Consider the following 22,306-nt stretch of genomic DNA (forward strand, 5'->3'; position numbering starts at 1 on the left):
CTAGGACATCGGTTAGATGTTGTGCCGCATCGGAGAAGCTACGATAGCACTTGTGCACTTCTACCAGTCCGTAACGGAGAAGGATTTTCACCATCTATCCGACTGAAGGCTAACCGCAATTCTGCTTTATACAGTACGCCCTGAACTACTGTCGCTTTAATTAGTTTAACACTCTTTACGTAACAAATGTATAAGTGGACCGAGGTAGTTATAAACTTAAAATTCAATCATATGATGTAACCAAGCGACTTCACTGGACATTTACGAGTAATATTATGACGAGGACGTTGTCTCGCCTAATTTTTGGGGTCTATTTTACATTGTTATTTTTTACAATTTTTTCCTAGAAAATTAAAACAAAGAAAACATTTAAAATCGCAATTAAGTTTTTGGTAAATTTTATTTTCCATTAAACACATAAGTTAGAACAAAATATTTTGACGAAGTAAGACAAATTAATTTATAGGTATTCAAGTTTGATTTGATTGATTTAATTTGAACCTGATAAGAGGACATTTTATTAATATCTAGTACTCCATGTCTAAGATTTGATGAGGAAATAATTAAAGAAGAAAATAAACTTGTGCTGTGGTCACTGGCAACATTGTTTGCGAACATCTGAGGTAACAGTTGGCTTAACATCAATTGGCTCAACGTTAGTCGGTCTAATTACATCACCTTCTGGAGGATCTCGTATTTGCTTTTGAGACACAATGCGATAAATTTCTTTAAAAAGATTTTAACAACAAAATAAGATCATGAATAAAGACTACATTGTAACTTATTATACCTGTGAGAATATTCTGGAATGCTGTTTCGACATTGGTTGAATCCAGAGCCGATGTTTCAATAAAACTGAGCCCGTTTCGCTCAGCGAATGACTTGGCTTCATCCGTGGGCACCGTTCTTAAATGCCTTAAGTCAGATTTATTACCAACAAGCATTATAACAATGTTTTGATCTGCATGATCTCTTAGTTCCCGCAACCATCGTTCAACATTCTCGTAAGTGAGATGCTTAGCAATGTCGTAAACAAGAAGTGCTCCGACTGCCCCTCTGTAGTATGCTGAAGTAATAGCACGATATCTCTCTTGTCCAGCAGTGTCCCAAATTTGGGCCTTAATAGTTTTTCCGTCAACCTTGTTTAAGAAATTAAGAGTATTTAAGGTTTGTAAAATGTAAACCAATGTTAAATGTTGTTCATATCACCTCAATACTTCTTGTAGCAAACTCAACACCAATAGTTGATTTAGATTCCAAATTAAATTCATTTCTTGTAAATCTGGAAAGCAAATTACTTTTACCTACACCCGAATCTCCTATCAAAACAACTGAAACAAAAAATATTATTGTAGTTTTATTGTATTAACCTAATTTGATTTTATAAATATTATATCTAGTTAAAAGAGAAAGAGAAAGAACTAAATTAAACAATTATTGATCTAATCAAAATACTAGTCTGTTATTAAAATTGAAAAGGAAGGCCTACAAATGACATAAGGTTGCAAACTTGCACAATTAGCCTTATTTCAATAAATTTAGACTAACTAAAATCAATTTTCTGATGTTTGCACTGAATAATTTCAGCAAAACAAGTCATATTAATTATTCTTAGTAAATAAAAACATGCATTAGTAAATAAATAAAATGCATTTTTTCCTTAAGAGTTCTATTGTATCTGCAAAATCGACACAGAAAATTCGGTTCAAAAATTAATTAGGTCTCTCGACAATTCGTAGAAAACCAGGGAGTAGTGCCTTACAACATTTCCATACCTTTGAACGAGTTATTTAAGGTATGGGGGGACTTTTCTATGCCAAATCCGATCGGCTTATTTGAATAAATACACTTCACGAAATCCTTAATGTTCACGATCAAATTGTTCACAAACAAAATTTCCCATGATCAAAATCAAACAAAGTGTTCAAACTCATAAGTATATGCTGGCTGTTGTACCCACTCTCAAAATTGTTCGTGAACAGCTACGACTGTTTGCTATCACTCGAACGAAATAAATTAAGTTCATTCGAAATAAAATGAGTACTCGAAAATATTGTGAACAATATGAATTAAGATCAGTCATCGTGCGTGTTGGTCGTTGGTGGCGAGCTAGGTATATTTTATGTATAATTTATTTTATCTATGCATTGTTTTTTTGCTTTTAGTGGTTGAAAAATAAAATGAGCAAGGATAAGGGGCATTTTTGTTGATGTGCATTGGTATTGTATATATTTTGGTTAAAGGATTGTTAGCAGGTAGAATAGAAACGAATATGCAGATATGGACATTAAAATAGATACACTAAACAAAGTTTTAAGAATTCAAATATTTTTTAACCGGAATGGAAGAAAAATCTTAAATTTGGACTTTAATTTCTTTGTATTGTTGTTTTATTCATTAATTAAACAATACAAAATAATAATAATACAACATACATTTATTTTTCAGTAGTAAATATAAAAACCGCAATATATTTCATGGACATTAATATAGAAACAATAATTTCAAAAATTTGTTTAACAATTTTTTATTAACAAAAAATAGTTTAATATTTCAATGCTTGACCTCTGCCTTTAATAAGAGGCTGAAATATGTTGGGCATTGAGTCAAATCAGGAGATTGGGACGGCCAGCCACTCCGTAACATTGATTTTTTTTATCCTAAAAGTAGTTTTTGCTTGGGATCTTTATCCTCCTGTTGAATCCATCTTAGAGGCATGTTCTCTTCAGCATGAGGCATGATATTAACGTACATTATCTGATCCATTTTGCCTTCTATCAGATGAATTGGGCCTACGCCATACAACGAAAAACAACCCCAAAATAGTATACTACCACCTCGATGCTTAACCGTCTTCTTTGTGTATTGTGGACTGAGTTCTTTCAAAGATGGCCTTCACACGTTTTATCTTCCATCATTTCCGAATAAGTTGATCTTTTTTTTTTCAGTCCACAACACATTTCTCCAATTTTTTAATCCTTCTTGGCCAGTACAATCAACATGGTCTTAAGCGAATTTTAAGCAAAAATGATTCTCTTCCGTAGAAAAGGGATTCTTCTTGCCATCCTTCCACGCAAATTACATTTAACTTGTCTTCTGCGAACTGTTCTATCTGAGATATTAAACTATAATTTAGCTCTGTTGAGCAAGATGATTTTGCAATCTTCTCTTGCTGTTGTTTTTCTTGGTTGACCAAGCTGTTTTTGTAATATCTGTGGCTTAATTTTGTTTGCAATTAACTTGAGAGACCTCTTCACGGTTCCAGCGATTTCTCGTAGGGATTTACCTTCTTTACGGAAAGCTAAAACGGCAGACTTCTCTTCGGGGGAACAATGTTTTCCTTCATATTAATTGGAATTTAATTTATTTAACTAACTGTTCTAGAACAGTAAGTGTATCTTAGAACTAAATGTTCTAAAATACACTTACTGTTTCAGAAAGGGAATAGTTGATATTTATAACACCAAAAAAAACAAAAACACACCTTGAAGCCAAAATACACTTACTGTCTCATAAATAGAATAGTTGATATTTTAAACACAAAGAAAAAAAACAAAAACACATCTTCGAAACAAGAAAAACTCATTTTATGAACGAAACCGTAAATCTGCAATGAGTAAACAATTAATGAATAACTAACGGTCTTGTTATTTTTCATAAAAGTCTAGCCATTACTTTACTTTAAGAAAATGCAGTTGTCTATTTTAATGTCCATATCTGTAAATTGCAACACTCCAAAAAATTAGCGTCGGTATTAGAGTCAAGTGTTTTTTTTTTATAACTTACCGGCCCTATGCGGGCGCTTAGGTTAATCCGTTATCTTACAACTACTGTCTTTCATTCTAAAAAAAAAAAAAACATTTTAATACCTACTAATTAACAATAATTTAATCTAAGACCAAGAAAATTAAACTCTATGGGACACAATCCTACTGACCCGAAGGTGCTCGGCTCCTTCCAGTGCGAGGACGTCTCGACTGTAAAGCAGTCGCCTATCTACAGTTTTTCGGCTGTCGCGGTAGATTAGCGGAACCGCCTCTCTATCCTGTATCAGCCCCCGATTGTCTAAATAGAGGAAATATTCGGGCGGAATGTTGCTGTTTAAACGTGCACTTTCGTCACTACCGTCTACCATTAACATGTCATAAGGCATTTGCGAAGTCTGGTCGGCTTTAGATAACGCGGCCAGGGAGTCTTGGTACAATTGTAAGAGTGCACCGGCAACTGCAAAAGCTTGTTCGGAAGCCATATTACGGCGAAGAGTCCGCAATGGTCACTGTCTTACTCGAACACCCGTAAATAGTTTCTTGGTCCACATAGGAACCGCTCCTTGGGAACGATGGTCTATCAGTAGCCAACAGGTAGAGCATTTTCTCGGCATTACAATTGACAATCCATTTAAATGACTATTACTACGAGAATTTTGTATTTGATTTTTCTAATCTGCATGTTTAGCATTCAAATCATCGGCCATTAGATACAAATTCTCTTCCGATTTCAGTTGCAAGCACTGACAAAGTGTTATAAATTGAGCTGGCTGAGGTAATTCCGGTGCATTAGACGCGATCGCATGCAAACGCTTTCATTGGTGGAGAGAAATGCACACGATACATGCAAGTTAACACATCATACTTTTTAGTAAATACGTCACAATTTACTTGCACCCGAAAATCATTTAACCCAAAAACCATTAAACCCGAAAGGAAACTTAAATCTTAAATGTATTAAAATCGATAGTGTTAACAAACGACACAAACAAGTCACGTCCACATCATCATATCATGTCCAGCGACAAGATTAATTTAATTACATTCTTTGTCACCCCACTCACACACTGCACAATAATCAAGAATATATAGCTGCAATAGTTGCTATATAAACCCTAGACCGAAGTTATCCTTATCTTCAGTTCCTGTGTAACCTGCGATCAAGCTGATCATATTATTTTTTGTATCTTATATTAAAATTGTATTGCTTACAAATTGTTTTAAATAAAGTTTTTTTTTTAACTAAGCCGAGAAGCTAATTTTTAATTGGGGGCTCAACCGGTATCCCTTCAGCATAAAATTAAGATTTAAAAACATAAAGTGTGTGGTTCCAGCTAAAACAAACCTGAGAACTATTCTACAAAGATAGAAGAAAGCGCGACAAACCAAGTAGAAGCAGCATCATCAGACACCAGTCCGAGACCAGCTAAACTTACAAAGGAGACATTTTTTAAGTATATATTTATTTTATACTTTATATTTATATTTGTTATTAAATACTTTTTAATTAAATTTACATATTTTATTATAGCGTGTGTGTAAAGTGTCCTGGTGCAACAGATAATATTATAATATCTCGTTTTCTTTTTTCAAGAAGCCTTAATTTCGAGGCAATATTGGCCAGATTAGAATTCACATATGCTGCAAGCGACCTATGCACATAATAGAACAAGAACTGAGCGTTCAAAATTTTTAAAAATACAACAATAAAGTGGAAAAGATTTATTTCGATGACAAAGAAGTTATCAATAATATTCAAGATCAATTAAGAGATGTATGATGGAGAAAATTAAAAGTATCCATAATGACATTGATGTATGGCCAATGACAAACCTATCTGGAGGAAACAATACCCCTACCTTCTATCTGCAAATAACTTCGTGAACAACGAAGTTCTTAAAATATTGGGAGAAGGAATTATTAGACCTTCCAAATTTCCTTTCAATAGCCCCGTCTGGGTTGTACCAAAAAAAGGTACAAACGAGGACGGCACATCAAATAGTCGATTAGTCATCGATTATAAAAAGCTTAATGAAAGCACGATTTCTGACAAGTACCCTATACCGGATACTTATGTCATATTATCGAGCTTAGGAAAAGCTAAATACTTTTCCACTCTTGAATTGGAATCAGGATGCCATCAATTCAAAGTGAAACCAGAAGACATTGAAAAAAAAACAGGTTTTTCCGTTAATAGTGGAAAATATGATATGCAATGGATGATATTCTTAGACCTAGAAAAATATGTCATGTTTACATAGATGACATAATTATCTATTCAAATTCAATTAAAGAACACACGAGGCATCTTGAAGCAATAATTCAAGTGTTGAAAGAAGCTAATATGAAAATTTCAATAGAAAAATCTACTCTCTACGAAGAGAAAGTAGACTTCCTCGGTTATGTCGTCGGACATAAAGTAATAAAAACTAATCCCGAAGCTAAAACCTTAAGGCAGTTAAGATGATTTTTAGGAATGATTCGATACTACTGAAAGTTTATCCAAACTAAGAACAAATTGCAAAACCACTTACAAAATACCTTCAGAGAGAAGACGGACAAGTATCAACTCACATGGAAAAAAAGACAGCTCTCCATAACATTCATATTCAAAATCAGAACGCAGTTATGCCGCAAATGAAAAAGAAATCTTTGCAACCATTTACGCTTTGAAGAATTTGAGGTATTATTTATATGGTGTCACAAGTTTAGAGACCCACACGAAACACATTTTCGGTTTCACCAAAAAATCCGAACGCAAAGATGAAGAGATGGCATGCTCTTATAGAAGAACATGCACCTAAAATGATATATAAACCAGGTCATAATAACGTTGTCGCTTACAAAAAATTTAAATCAAATATCTAAAACAAATACAGTACACCCAGCTGAAAGTAGCGAAGAAAATGGCATAGACTTCATAGACAGACCAGTGAACCAATACAGCCAACAAGTTATAATAAATAAAGGCATTAGTACGATACAAGATCAACTAACTCCATTTTCTGAAAGGAAACGACATTTGATAACGTACGAAGACACTATGGACTTAATCACTATATTTTTATGAAATATTTACAAGACGGAATAATAGCGCTATACACCACATCTGGAGGTATTTACGAAATAAATGTAATCCTAAAAGAACATTTTAAAAATAAGTTCATCAGAACAAAGTATTTTGCCCACAATATTCCAAATTAAGATGACCAAGCAGATATAATAAAACTAACTCATAACCGAGCACATAGAAATGCCCGAGAAAATGTTAAACAGATTTTGGAACAATATTAATGGCCTAAAATGCAAGATGAATTTTTTCAATACATTAAACATTGTGAAATATGTAACGTTAACAAATATAACAGACATCCTACCCCATTGGTGAGACACCTATTCAAAAAATAAAAAAAGAGGGAAAATCAATTCACATTGATGTTACATGAAAAACACAAATACTCTAAATTCCTTGTCATAAAATACATTGATAATTGCAGTGTATAAACCAATAGCAACTTCACTTGGAATTTGATAAAGGTCAAACGTAAAGATCATAAGACCTGTTGGCTTTTGCTTCCCGTCTTCCCCTTTCATTAAGAATTTATAAACGTCTTAGACACCTTGAGATTTCATTTCGCTTAAAATTTCCGTTTCGTCGACATTGAAGAGAAAAGAAGCGTAGCAGATACCTTTTGATTGATTGAGATGCTTATGTAATTTAACCGTAATGGGACAGAAACCGGCATGAATTGGTTTACGAAGGAAGTTGTCGGCTATTTTTTGGGATTTTACAAATATTAATAAACTGCCGTCACGAAGTTGGCTTACACTATCGTAGTCGGTGACTGCAAAAATTCTTAAAAACTAGCATACTATTAATAAGTTAAATAACTTTCTGGTACTATGCAGGCGCTCTAGATTAATTTATTATCTTATAACTAATGCGTTTCGGTCTATGAAAAACCTTAGTATTAACTAAAAATGACTATTTGAAATGAAAAAAACCTGACTGTCACTAACCTAAATCTGGAACCTATGTTAGTCAGCCAGTCCAACTTTAAATAACGTTTGCAGCCACCAAAACTGGCATTCAGCTCCATCCAGTGCGAGACATGTCGATTATATACGGTTTTATGGCAGTATCAGCTTTCGATTGTCTAAATAGAGGAAAGCATCTAACAGCACAAATATGCTTAAACGTTTCCGTAGAATTCGTTATTGGTGTAATAATTACTTACTTACTTAAGGTGGCACTACAGTCCGAATGGACCTGGACCTCAACCAACATGCGTCTCCAGTCAACTCGGTTCCTAGTTAGCTGTCTCCAGTTTCGCACGCCAAGTTGGTTGAGGTCCTCTCCCACCTGGGTGCGCCACCTGAGTCACGGTCTTCCTCTACTGCGCCGTCCCTCGGGATTGGATTCGAAGACTTTCCGGGCTGGAGCGTTGACTTTAATTCTGTTAACTAGGTCAGTGTCGCTGTACAGTACGTCGTTATATCTTCTCCTCCATTCTCCATCTATGCGTACAGGACCAAAAATCACCTGAAGAATGTTTCTCTCGAAGCATCCTAACACGCTCTCAGCCTTCTTTGACAGGGTCCAGGCCTCAGCGCCATAAATGAGAACCGGGTTGATGAGGGTCTTGTATATGGTGATTTTAGATTCTCGAGAGAGGACTTTACTTCTCAATTGCTTTCTAATTCCAAAGAAGCAGCGATTTGTTATTCTTCGTTTGATTTCAGCGCTGTCGTCGTTGTCTGTGTTAATAGCGGTGCCTAGGTAGATGAAGTCCTTAACTACCTCAAAGTTATAGCTGTCCATGGTCACGTTTTGTACAAGAAGTCGTTGTTCAATGCCCTTTTTTGATGACAGCATTTACTTGCAGCCAAACAACAGGCACGCAAAGCGGCGCTGCATAAAACGACGAGAGCTGCTCGTGAGCTCTATGAGCACAAGAGGCGAGAGGAACGCCGACTTCTCAGAAGGAAAAAAAAAGGCCGTGAGAAGCGTGGGGTCGAAGATGTTGAGAGGTATAAAAGCAGGAATGAGGTTCGAAAGTTTTATGAAGAGGTGAAACAGGTGAAATTCACAGGTACATAAGCCCAGACCCGAAGGCTGCAAAGACGAAAGTGGAAACATCGTGGAACCGCAGCCAATGCTGAGGATATGGAAGGACCACTTCTGCAGACTGTATAACGGCGACGAAGAACTGAATTCCGCTGTCAGGCAAGACGATCCATTCAATATAGACGACGAAAGCCAACAATCCCGTCCTCCCGACTTAGACGAAGTAAAGATTGCCATATCTAAGTTGAAGTCTAATAAAGCCGCTGGAGCAGATGGCTTGAATGCCGAGCTCTTTAAAGCAGCTGGAGATAAGTTGGTTAGGAGCATGCACCAACTTATCTGTAAGATATGGTCGGAAGAAAGCATGCCCGATGAATGGAACCTCAGTATTGTTTGCCCGATCCTGAAAAAAGGAGACCCTCTAAACTGCACCAACTATAGAGGAATAAGTCTACTTAACATCGCCTATAAAATCTTCTCTGCCGTAATATGTGAACGTCTAAAGCCCATCGTCAACAACCAGGTCCTTATCAGTGTGGTTTTAGACCAGGAAAGTCCACAGTTGATCAAATATTCACATTACGGCAGATCCTGGAAAAAACTCAAGAACACCAAATCGACACCCACCATCTTTTCATCGATTTCAAGGCCGCATATAACAGCATCTACAGGGACGAGCTGTATAGAGCAATGTCTAGTTTTGGTATCCCTGCCAAACTCGTCCGTTTGTGCAGGATGACCATGGAGAATTCACGCTGCTCCATAAAGGTTGGAAACAACTTAACAGAACCTTTCGATGTCAAAAAAGGTTTTAGACAAGGTGATGCGCTGTCATGCGATTTTTTTAACATTGTGCTTGAAAGAATAGTGCAGAGCTCACACGTCAACACTAGAGGCACTATCTTTCAAAAGTCTGTCCAATTACTGCCATATGCTGATGACATTGACATAATCGGAAGAACTCAGCGTGATGTCAATGGGGCTTTTGTGAGTATTGAGGCAGAGCGGCAAAAATACTTCCAAAACAATCTGTCACAATAATAATGACAAGTCTTCCAATTTATTAAATTGTACCTCAATCGATATTTTAGTTTTTTTTTTAATTATTTATGTTGTTTTACTTAACAATCACCGAAATTAAAATTTGAAACACGTATAAAACAACCTAAGTGTCTTTTTTTAGTTTTTCCTAATTTTATTATTGCTTAAATCACTTAGAGCATTAGAAGTACATTTTATTCATTCATTTTAAAGGTATTGTGGAATGATACATATCTAATTTAAATTTACATACATTTAAAAGTGATGTGGGGTGACAATCAGTGATGCAATTATACTAAATTGTTTAAGCCAAGAGATCAGATAAGTTATTTTTTTTTAATTTCAGATATTACATACAAAATATAAAAAGTAAAAGAATGATAATAAGAACATCTAATATATAAAATTCTCCTGTTAGTTGCCATACTCCTCCGAAACAGCTTAACCAATTTCAATGAAATTTTACATATACGTTCGGTAGGTCTGAGAATAGGTTTTTATCTATTTTTTATATTCCTAAGTGCTATAGTTTGATTGCATCAATATCGTACACGGTGCAACGATCTTAATCGTTCTTCATTTTTGAAGCATTTGTTCTGTCTTGAAATATTTGATATATTGTACTTTGATGTTTCCTTCGGTAACTTCGTGCTTTACGAAGTGATGTTGATAAGCATTTATTTGCAGTTGGGCGACTATTCGGATTTTTTCACATATGCGGTTTTATCGAATACGAGACGGCGTTTTAAACGCCGTGTTAATAATTTTGTTAACATACTCGTCGACTGACTCGCATTCTTCTAACCTCGTTGTTATTAGGATTTTCAATAAACCTATGTACTTTGCGGGTTAGCCCCGAGTCTTGAAAAAACTTGTAGGTTATCCTTCCTTGGGTGTCTTTGCTTCCTTCACGTGGACGTAGTTTAATGGATCTACTAAAAGGATTATTTTTGTTTTCGCTTTAGTCATCAATTTGGGATCTGTATTTTTCTCCGTCACGCAGTCCCAAAGCTCTTCGTGTTGGAGTAAATTCTCCACCGCAAGCAAATTGCCAAGCATCGTAGTTTCTCGAACACGAAGCTTCTCTACTGACAAGATGGAGGACGATGACATACTGATCTCATATTCATATTTATTTATTCATAATTAACATTAGATTATTATTTGTGAAAGCTTTATAAAATATGTTAGAGCGTTCGAGAATTTTATATTTAGTAGATACTAAAAATACAATTTTAAAACTATAGTTTACAATATTTAATTTAATTTTTTTTATTAGTTATAATAACCCTAAGCATCATTGGTCAGATGCGTTAAAAGACGATTTTTGAGTGCGTTTGTGTTAATTATTCTTCTAATTGTAATAGGTAATGAGTTCCATAATTGAGTGGCATGGACAAAAAATGTACGTTCAGATTGCAGGCAAGCAAATCTTGGCTGGATCAGTACGACAGTTCTTAGCGAATTTGAAAAAGTTAATCGGTTGTGCAAATAATCATTTTGACGAGACTGTAAAATACTGTGCAGCTGAATGAGAGTTCTAAATTTTATAAGGTTATCAAAAGTCAGACCCATTATTTGTTTAGAATAACTTGAAATATGGTCGTAATATCTTATATTGAAGATGTATATGGCAAAGTTGTTGTATATAACATTAAGTTTTCGCCTTGTATTTGAGTCAACGCTACAATACACTTCACATCCATACAGCAAAATAGGTAATAGAAGAGATCTTACAAGCAACATCTTACTACTGACATTAACAAACTTTTGGGATGTCCACAGTAGACGCAGAGCACTATATAACTTGCCAATTGTAGTAGCTGCATGGTGATTCTATTTAAAGTCTCGTTAAGAATAATACCTAATACACAACAGAAAAAATAAAAGAAAAAGTTAATCCTGCAATATCTGATGCATCCGTTGCGATTTTACTTTTTTAAATGAGCGCGACTTTTCCTAACTTTCTTTAGCAAGCAAGATAGAGAAGTTTTATTGAAATGATAATTGTAACAAATAATGTAGGATAAATAGGGGTTACAACAACTGAAAGGAGTTGTCAGTAATTTAATTTTTGATTAGTTTATTCTATTACAACAACTACATCAGCACTACAAATTTCTATTTTCGAACTTTAGAGAATCAAACTCTCATCAATATAAATTGCAACACCTCCAGACGAATAAATCCGTTGCAACAACTAAAAATCGCGTAACCCGGTTTATTTTAAAAGCTTATTTCACTTTCAAAAACCCAAATCTCTGTTAATACAATTATAACTGGCAATTTTTTAAGTGACTCAATGTGAGCTAAAAAAATGGAAAAATTTTTTCTCAAACTACGGATGTTTTGCTTAATGCAAAAACAATTATTGGGAAAACTACGAAAAAAAGGAATTTCACAAATGTTTGGAACTGAAGAAAGAATAGGATTAACAATATTCATAATTTATCCAAATATAAACTAAAATTAATTCTTACTAAATTGTCACCCTCACTCTTACTACTTACTTACTTAAGGTGGCGCTACAGTCCTGTGTGAACTAGGGCCTCACCCAACTAACTTCTCCATCTAGCTCGGTCCCTAGCTAGATGTCTCCAGTTTCTTCTTTGACAGGGTCCAGGCCTCAGCGCCATAAATGAGAACCGGGTTGATGAGGGTCTTGTATATGGTGATTTTAGATTCTCGAGAGAGGACTTTACTTCTCAATTGCTTTCTAATTCCAAAGAAGCAGCGATTTGTTATTCTTCGTTTGATTTCAGCGCTGTCGTCGTTGTCTGTGTTAATAGCGGTGCCTAGGTAGATGAAGTCCTTAACTACCTCAAAGTTATAGCTGTCCATGGTCACGTTTTGTACAAGACGTCGTTGTTCAATGCCCTTTTTTGATGACAGCATTTACTTGCAGCCAAACAACAGGCACGCAAAGCGGCGCTGCATAAAACGACGAGAGCTGCTCGTGAGCTCTATGAGCACAAGAGGCGAGAGGAACGCCGACTTCTCAGAAGGAAAAAAAAGGCCGTGAGAAGCGTGCGGTCGAAGATGTTGAGAGGTTATAAAAGCAGGAATGAGGTTCGAAAGTTTTATGAAGAGGTGAAACAGGTGAAATTCACAGGTACATAAGCCCAGACCCGAAGGCTGCAAAGACGAAAGTGGAAACATCGTGGAACCGCAGTCAATGCTGAGGATATGGAAGGACCACTTCTGCAGACTGTATAACGGCGACGAAGAACTGAATTCCGCTGTCAGGCAAGACGATCCATTCAATATAGACGACGAAAGCCAACAATCCCGTCCTCCCGACTTAGACGAAGTAAAGATTGCCATATCTAAGTTGAAGTCTAATAAAGCCGCTGGAGCAGATGGCTTGAATGCCGAGCTCTTTAAAGCAGCTGGAGATAAGTTGGTTAGGAGCATGCACCAACTTATCTGTAAGATATGGTCGGAAGAAAGCATGATCGATGAATGGAACCTCAGTATTGTTTGCCCGATCCTGAAAAAAGGAGACCCTCTAAACTGCACCAACTATAGAGGAATAAGTCTACTTAACATCGCCTATAAAATCTTCTCTGCCGTAATATGTGAACGTCTAAAGCCCATCGTCAACAACCAGGTCCTTATCAGTGTGGTTTTAGACCAGGAAAGTCCACAGTTGATCAAATATTCACATTACGGCAGATCCTGGAAAAAACTCAAGAACACCAAATCGACACCCACCATCTTTTCATCGATTTCAAGGCCGCATATAACAGCATCTACAGGGACGAGCTGTATAGAGCAATGTCTAGTTTTGGCATCCCTGCCAAACTCGTCCGTTTGTGCAGGATGACCATGGAGAATTCACGCTGCTCCATAAAGGTTGGAAACAACTTAACAGAACCTTTCGATGTCAAAAAAGGTTTTAGACAAGGTGATGCGCTGTCATGCGATTTTTTTAACATTGTGCTTGAAAGAATAGTGCAGAGCTCACACGTCAACACTAGAGGCACTATCTTTCAAAAGTCTGTCCAATTACTGCCATATGCTGATGACATTGACATAATCGGAAGAACTCAGCGTGATGTCAATGGGGCTTTTGTGAGTATTGAGGCAGAGCGGCAAAAATGGGTTTAACGGTCAATGAAGGCAAAACAAAGTACATGCTGTCGTCTAGAAAGGACATACAACACCGACGCGTCGGTGTCGCGACGTTTTGGTCAAAACGTCACAATCGACAGATGTAACTTTGAGGTAGTCAAGGACTTCGTCTACCTAGGCTCCGCTGTAAACGCAGAAAACAACACCAGCGCTGAGATCAAACGCAGAATAACTCTTGCTTACCGCTGCTTCTTTGGACTAAGAAAGCAATTGAGTCGTAAAGTCCTCTCTCGAGGGACCAAAGTGCTGCTATATAAGACCCTAATCATCCCCGTCCTGCTATACGGTGCAGAAGCATGGACCATGACAAAAGCGGATGAAAGCACCTTGGGTCGCTTCGAGAGAAAAGTTCTTCGTGTAATCTACGGTCCCGTATGCATCGAAGGGGAGTGCAGGAGAAGATGGAACGACGAACTGTACGGGCTGTACAGCGACGTAGACTTAGCCAGAAGAGTAAAAGTCCAACGACTAAGATGGCTGGGTCACGTAGAGCGCATGGAAACCAATGCTCCGGCCCGGAAAGTCTTCGAATCCGCACCCACAGGACAGCGCAGTAGAGGAAGACCGCGAATCAGGTGGCGCGCACAAGTGGAAGGTGACCTCACCCAACTTGTTGCGCGAAACTGGAGACATCTAGCTAGGGACCGAGCTAGATGGAGAAGTTAGTTGGGTGAGGCCCTAGTTCACACAGGACTGTAGCGCCACCTTAAGTAAGTAAGTAGTAAGAGTGAGGGTGACAATTTAGTAAGAATTAATTTTAGTTTATATTTGGATAAATTATGAATATTGTTAATCCTATTCTTTCTTCAGTTCCAAACATTTGTGAAATTCCTTTTTTTCGTAGTTTTCCCAATAATTGTTTTTGCATTAAGCAAAACATCCGTAGTTTGAGAAAAAATTTTTCCATTTTTTTAGCTCACATTGAGTCACTTAAAAAATTGCCAGTTATAATTGTATTAACAGAGATTTGGGTTTTTGAAAGTGAAATAAGCTTTTAAAATAAACCGGGTTACGCGATTTTTAGTTGTTGCAACGGATTTATTCGTCTGGAGGTGTTGCAATTTATATTGATGAGAGTTTGATTCTCTAAAGTTCGAAAATAGAAATTTGTAGTGCTGATGTAGTTGTTGTAATAGAATCAAAAATTAAATTACTGACAACTCCTTTCAGTTGTTGTAACCCCTATTTATCCTACATTATTTGTTACAATTATCATTTCAATAAAACTTCTCTCTCTTGCTTGCTAAAGAAAGTTAGGAAAAGTCGCGCTCATTTAAAAGAGTAAAATCGCAACGGATGCATCAGATATTGCATGATTAACTTATTCTTTTATTTTTTCTGTTGTGTATTAGGTATTACTCTTAACGAGACTTTAAATAGAATCACCATGCAGCTACTATAATTGGCAAGTTATATAGTGCTCTGCGTCTACTGTGGACATCCCAAAAGTTTGTTCATGTCAGTAGTAAGATGTTGCTTGTAAGATCTCTTCTATTACCTATTTTGCTGTATGGATGTGAAGTGTATTGTAGCGTTGACTCAAATACAAGGCGAAAACTTAATGTTATATACAACAACTTTGCCATATACATCTTCAATATAAGATATTACGACCATATTTCAAGTTATTCTAAACAAATAATGGGTCTGACTTTTGATAACCTTATAAAATTTAGAACTCTCATTCAGCTGCACAGTACTTTACAGTCTCGTCAAAATGATTATTTGCACAACCGATTAACTTTTTCAAATTCGCTAAGAACTGTCGTACTGATCCAGCCAAGATTTGCTTGCCTGCAATCTGAACGTACATTTTTTGTCCATGCCACTCAATTATGGAACTCATTACCTATTACAATTAGAAGAATAATTAACACAAACGCACTCAAAAATCGTCTTTTAACGCATCTGACCAATGATGCTTAGGGTTATTATAACTAATAAAAAAAATTAAATTAAATATTGTAAACTATAGTTTTAAAATTGTATTTTTAGTATCTACTAAATATAAAATTCTCGAACGCTCTAACATATTTTATAAAGCTTTCACAAATAATAATCTAATGTTAATTATGAATAAATAAATATGAATATGAGATCAGTATGTCATCGTCCTCCATCTTGTCAGTAGAGAAGCTTCGTGTTCGAGAAACTACGATGCTTGGCAATTTGCTTGCGGTGGAGAATTTACTCCAACACGAAGAGCTTTGGGACTGCGTGACGGAGAAAAATACAGATCCCAAATTGATGACTAAAGCGAAAACAAAAATAATCCTTTTAGTAGATCCATTAAACTACGTCCACGTGAAGGAAGCAAAGACACCCAAGGAAGGATAACCTACAAGTTTTTTCAAGACTCGGGGCTAACCCGCAAAGTACATAGGTTTATTGAAAATCCTAATAACAACGAGGTTAGAAGAATGCGAGTCAGTCGACGAGTATGTTAACAAAATTATTAACACGGCGTTTAAAACGCCGTATCGTATTCGATAAAACCGCATATGTGAAAAAATCCGAATAGTCGCCCAACTGCAAATAAATGCTTATCAACATCACTTCGTAAAGCACGAAGTTACCGAAGGAAACATCAAAGTACAATATATCAAATATTTCAAGACAGAACAAATGCTTCAAAAATGAAGAACGATTCTCAATAGGAATCAATGCTTCATTGTGCATAGCGTCACTGAATACTATCGTAAGATCGTTGCACCGTGTACGATATTGATGCAATCAAACTATAGCACTTAGGAATATAAAAAATAGATAAAAACCTATTCTCAGACCTACTGAACGTATATGTAAAATTTCATTGAAATTGGTTAAGCTGTTTCGGAGGAGTATGGCAACTAACAGGAGAATTTTATATATTAGATGTTCTTATTATCATTCTTTTACTTTTTATATTTTGTATGTAATATCTGAAATTAAAAAAAAATAACTTATCTGATCTCTTGGCTTAAACAATTTAGTATAATTGCATCACTGATTGTCACCCCACATCACTTTTAAATGTATGTAAATTTAAATTAGATATGTATCATTCCACAATACCTTTAAAATGAATGAATAAAATGTACTTCTAATGCTCTAAGTGATTTAAGCAATAATAAAATTAGGAAAAACTAAAAAAAGACACTTAGGTTGTTTTATAAGTGTTTCAAATTTTAATTTCGGTGATTGTTAAGTAAAACAACATAAATAATTAAAAAAAAAACTAAAATATCGATTGAGGTACAATTTAATAAATTGGAAGACTTGTCATTATTATTGTGACAGATTGTTTGGAAGTATTAGTTTGTTTACTTGTATTGCAAGTATTTCTAAAATAAAATTTTGCAAAACAATTTTATTTTAAGGACTTCCAACAACACACCTGCCCAAAAAGAAATTTAGATGAAGAATGAAGTACATGAGCAAGTGCCTATCAATGGCCACAAATTGCTAATCTGAAAACTCAGACAGGGACAATTCTAGTAAACGCTGGGAGGCACTTTGCCAAAAGTTAAATGGGAAGAAAGTATGTGATACCCATATAGTTCTTCTATTATTGATCAACACCATATTTATTTGTTTGTGTTGTGTTTATAGTAAGTAATATAAATACCGCACAAAAAAAATCTTGCAAATACCAAACATTCCCTCAACAAAACTGGTGGCTGTCCATTAAAGGGATTGAAACTATCGATTTCGATTTTCTTTTAAAAGCAAACATATTAATTCAAATTAAAACAAATATAAGCACCAAAAGTCTCCAATAGGCTCGTTAAATTACATTTTATCATTTAATTTTAATTACCTGTTAATAAATAGTAGTAATAATTATTATTCTACAATATTTAACATCTTAGGGCCACATTATAGCTAAACAAACTATGCTTAAATTATTTTCCATCTTTATATCTATGTTAATACGTATATTGTTCATTATCAAATAACCGATGAAGGTAAATATTCCTTCTACATATAGTGGTGAAAAAAAATGATGTGTGCATGAGCAGTAACCCTATATTAGTTCACAAATAAATATGAATCATAAGCTATCACGTATTGAAGAATTGTCTTAAATAGTGGTCGTGTAAGTATTCCGATGAAAATAGAAGTCTCATCTGAAGAAAAACCGTATACAATTATTTTTAAAATGTTGTCAAGTTCACAAAACCAGATAACAAAGAAAAGAACAAGAAATGAGAGGAAGAAAGAGAAAAACATCTGATAAATTTGATCGTCAAATAATAAAAATGGCTATGAAAGATTCTACCGAAATAAAGAAGACGCTTAGATTAACAGTAACAAGAACCCGAGTTGTTACCAAAAAGAATAAGAATAGTCTGGTAAAGATCAGATTGAGCATTTTAATAAAACAGACATAAAGAGCTTTAAGAATATTTGTTTAACTTGTTGAACGATCCCTTGTGAAAAATTCAACCCCAAATACACAAAAAAGACAGTAAAACATTGGTTGGAGAATCATTGCATGGGGTTGATTCTTTTAATATGGATCAGATGTCATTGATTTAAGAGTTTCAACAAGACAAAACATACCTCAAAGAAAGCAAAGGCCTGCTTTCAAGCAAGAACAATTACAGTTTTCATTTGGCCAGCTCAATCACCTGACATCAACCAAATCGATAACTTTTGATCTGTGGGGAAGAATGATCAAGCTTCAAAGACATTCTTAAATTAGGCTGCCATATGGGGTGGAATAAAGGAAACTGGTGATTTGATTAATTTTTCAAAATAGACATCCGATTAGCTTGAATATTTTTTTGTGATGATTTTCAGCACTTAAAATAGTTGTTACAATAGTCTATTCAATTGTTTGGTTTTGCTTGCAACGTTTGATTAATTTTTCAAAATAGACATCCGATTAGCTTGAATATCCAAAAATAAAAGTACTCATTTTCGTTAAAATTTATTTTAAAAATCATTTACAATTTGCAAATACACTTCATAGGTATCACCTTACATTGCTTATATTATAGAAGCCCAAGGAAATTACACCATATCAAGTGTTATGCACCATTCAGGGACAAGAAAAAAAGTGAAGATTTTAGTTACTCATATACTAATCGGGTATCTACACAGTATAAGTTCTCTATGGACCGGAGTTTAACAATATCTTATCCAAAATAAGCAAACATAATTACTCTCACCAAAACATAGAGAATATTTAACACAATCATATCTACAGTTGATCAAAAAAGAATCCGGACAAATATCTTTTTGCTCCTTAAATCACGAAATAAATTTGATGAAGGTTTGAAGATGACGTATATGGACATCAAACCACATTTTGGCAAGAGTACGATAACTTAGGCGACAAGATATTATAACGGATTTGTATAGACCAGTTAAAAACAAGCATTTTTTACTATGGGTGGGGGGGTCTATCTCACCCCGTTTAGGAGGGAGGGGCAATTGAAAAAAAATATTATTTAAAATGGAAAAAAATAGTTAAAAAAATAACGGTAATACTTAAAACTAAGTATGATACATTTTTTTAAAGTTAAAAAAAGGTTTAAAGTGTAATTTTTCAATACTTCAAAATTATCTACTATTGTTTTTATTTTAGAATTTATTGCTCTTATTTGTTTTTGATTAAAACCTGAAAACTAGATGGTTTTATGTCCTCTATTTCTTGAGCAAATTGAAAATTACCAAAAACAATATTTTCATTAAATTACTTTTTTTCTTGAGTGGTCTTATTTTGATAGTTATAATGGTAGGTGCGTGTTTATGTGTATGCAACAGTAGGATGTTGCATACATCCCCAATGCTTGGGAACACTATAGGTATTGGGGTGGGTGCAAGATGGTGTGGGTGCAAGGTGGGGGGTGCAAGGTGCGTTGGGTAAAAGATAGAGTGCATGCAAAGTTTCTTTTGCATTTAAATAAGCTGGATTTAAGAAAAAATAATTTACCCTAGGTATATCTTCATCTATATTTGATTATAACTATCAAAATAAGACTAAGTAAATACTTAAGCAAGGAAAAAGTAATTTAATTAAAATATTTTATATTTTATAATTTTCTCAAGAACTAGAAGACATAAAATCATCTAGCTTTCAGTTTTTGATCAAAAACAAATAAGAGCAATAAATTATAAAACAAACAATAATAGATAAACTTAAAGTTTTTAAAAATTACACCTTAAACTTTTTTTTGGCAAAAATAAGTTTAAAAGAATTTTTTTCAAAAACTATGCATGGTTTTGACTTGATTTAAAACCAAGCTAATAGAAAAAATGTATAAAAACTAATATTATTTAATAATTGTTTTCCATGTAACGTAGATATTTTTTTAAATTGCCCCTACCGCCTAAACGGGGGGAGTTAACAATTGGCAAATTGAGTTTAGAAAGTAACGATCGCAAATAAAATATCAAAAAACAAATCGGACACCCTGTCGTATACTCATCTTTTTTTGTTTTTAACGGAACAAAGATATCACTTTTAGTTTAATAAAATACCGTTACATATGTCAGATGATTATAAGAACGGTCAATGAACGTTGTTATACAACGATAGAATTGTGAAAATTAGTAACAAAATATTTTAAAGAAGGTAAATCTGTTCGTGCTATTGCAGAAACTGTTAAAAGATGTAAGTCTACGCTTAAGTTAAAAAAAAAAAATCCATTGAAAATCTCCACAAATCTGGAAGAAGTTTACTACAGGCGATGGACGTTGGATAGTAAAAAAATCCCTAAATGAGAGCAATAAGGCTGACGGCGAAGGTAAAGAAATACCTGCAAAAAGATGTTAACCCTGAAACCGTGAGAATAGTGCTTCGAAAAAGTAATTTCCATGGAAGCGTGACAAGAAAAAACCATTCATCAACAAGAAAAACCGAATCAAAAGAAAATAGTTTGTAAGGCGCTATCAAAAGAAGGGTTTGTCTTTTGGAATCGTGTATTGTTCTCTGATGAGAACAGATGGACAAACATGTGTGGATAATGCCGAATGAAGAGCTCAAGGGAAAAAACTTAAGACGTACTGTAAAAAATGAAGGTGGCTCCCATATGGTATGGGCATGTATGCCGGCGGCTGGCACAGGAAATCTTGTTATTGTGGATGAAATTATAGATCAATACAAATATATTCAAATGTTGAAGGACAATTCACAACAAAGCGCACGAAAATTAGGAATCAGCGAAGAATATTACATCAACTAAGACAACGACCCAAAGCACACGGCTTTTAATACTCGGTTATGGCTCTTATATAACTGCAAACATTTGATTGAACATTCCCACAATCACCAGACCTGAATGTTATTGAACAATTATGGAGCAACTTTGACAATCAGCTTAAAAACTATAATTGTACCAAAAAGAAAGAGTTGGAAAATGTATTAAGAATCGAATGGGAGAAAATTCATACTTCTTTCTGTGAAAAACTAGTTCAATCAATACCAAAAAGATTGGATACGGTAAAAGAGTGTAAAGTATTACTTTTAATATTATTCCCGTTGTTTTTATTTTGTCCAACATTTATTGCCTCATTTCTTTTTTGAATATAATATTATTTTCTTAAAAAAATAATTCAAGAGAAAATTTAAAATGAATCAATTAATTTTGTGTAAAAAGAGTTAATAATAAATATAATCTTAAACTACCTATACGAATTTATGTTTTCAAAATATTCGTTGTTCCGTTTTGATGGCTTATTGAAAAACAATACTTATGTCCGAATTCTTTTTTGATTCACTGTAAATACGATTACGCATATGTAATTTCAAAACCATTTCTTTGTCTGGATACTAATGATTAGATTCAACATAAAAATAAAAATTGCTAGTAAATTTCAGACGTGACTTAATTGATGTCTAAGACGTGTAGTTCTTATAATCAAAACTTGCGTTATTTTTTATTGAAATGCAAAACTCTCCAAAGCAGAAATATAACTAATACCAATTTTGCTCAAGTTTTAAGCAAAACATTTTTTCCGCACACAATGGAATGATAAATTGATATACATGTACAAATATTTTAATCTGAAGTTACCTTTAAATAAGTAGTCATATTCGTCTTCCCGGGCTCCCATAATTTATGATTTATATATATGTCTTATATATGTATATAGGCAATGTGTATTGTTTAAAAAATAGTAAAATCTAGTTTTGTATACTAATATTTCTGGAACAATATTTCTTTATTGAGACATGGCTTTGTATAAAAACACAGAAACAAATTTTATTTCAGTACCACACCAAATTAGTATAGAATACAATTATGTGTAATGTAGCAAAAGTAGCCAATTTTACAATAGACGGGAAACAGAACAATAACGATTA

The 22,306-nt window shown here is 34.5% G+C and overlaps 1 protein-coding gene across 1 annotated transcript; it reads right to left on the reverse strand.

The window, feature by feature from the left end:
- Positions 1-381: 381 nt before the first annotated feature.
- Positions 382-22,306, reverse strand: LOC129938882 (ras-related protein Rab-11A). The gene is made up of 4 exons (XM_056046699.1): positions 22,017-22,306; positions 1,210-1,331; positions 791-1,139; positions 382-726 (listed from the first exon to the last, which is right to left on the reverse strand). Exons 1-4 carry the CDS (start codon positions 22,054-22,056, stop codon positions 593-595), a joined length of 645 nt encoding a protein of 214 aa, XP_055902674.1. The 5' UTR covers positions 22,057-22,306; the 3' UTR covers positions 382-592.

This window comes from Eupeodes corollae, chromosome 1, assembly GCF_945859685.1.
Source record: "Eupeodes corollae chromosome 1, idEupCoro1.1, whole genome shotgun sequence".
Taxonomy (NCBI): domain Eukaryota; kingdom Metazoa; phylum Arthropoda; class Insecta; order Diptera; family Syrphidae; genus Eupeodes; species Eupeodes corollae.

Excerpts from the sequence above, each read along its gene's own strand:
- LOC129938882 (XM_056046699.1), bottom strand. The coding sequence starts at position 22,056 with ATGGGAGCCCGGGAAGACGAATATGACTACTTATTTAAAG. Across the intron at positions 1,332-22,016 it reads ATATGACTACTTATTTAAAG|TTGTTTTGATAGGAGATTCG; the intron begins GTAACTTCAGAT and ends TTTTTGTTTCAG. Across the intron at positions 1,140-1,209 it reads TTGCTACAAGAAGTATTGAG|GTTGACGGAAAAACTATTAA; the intron begins GTGATATGAACA and ends TTCTTAAACAAG.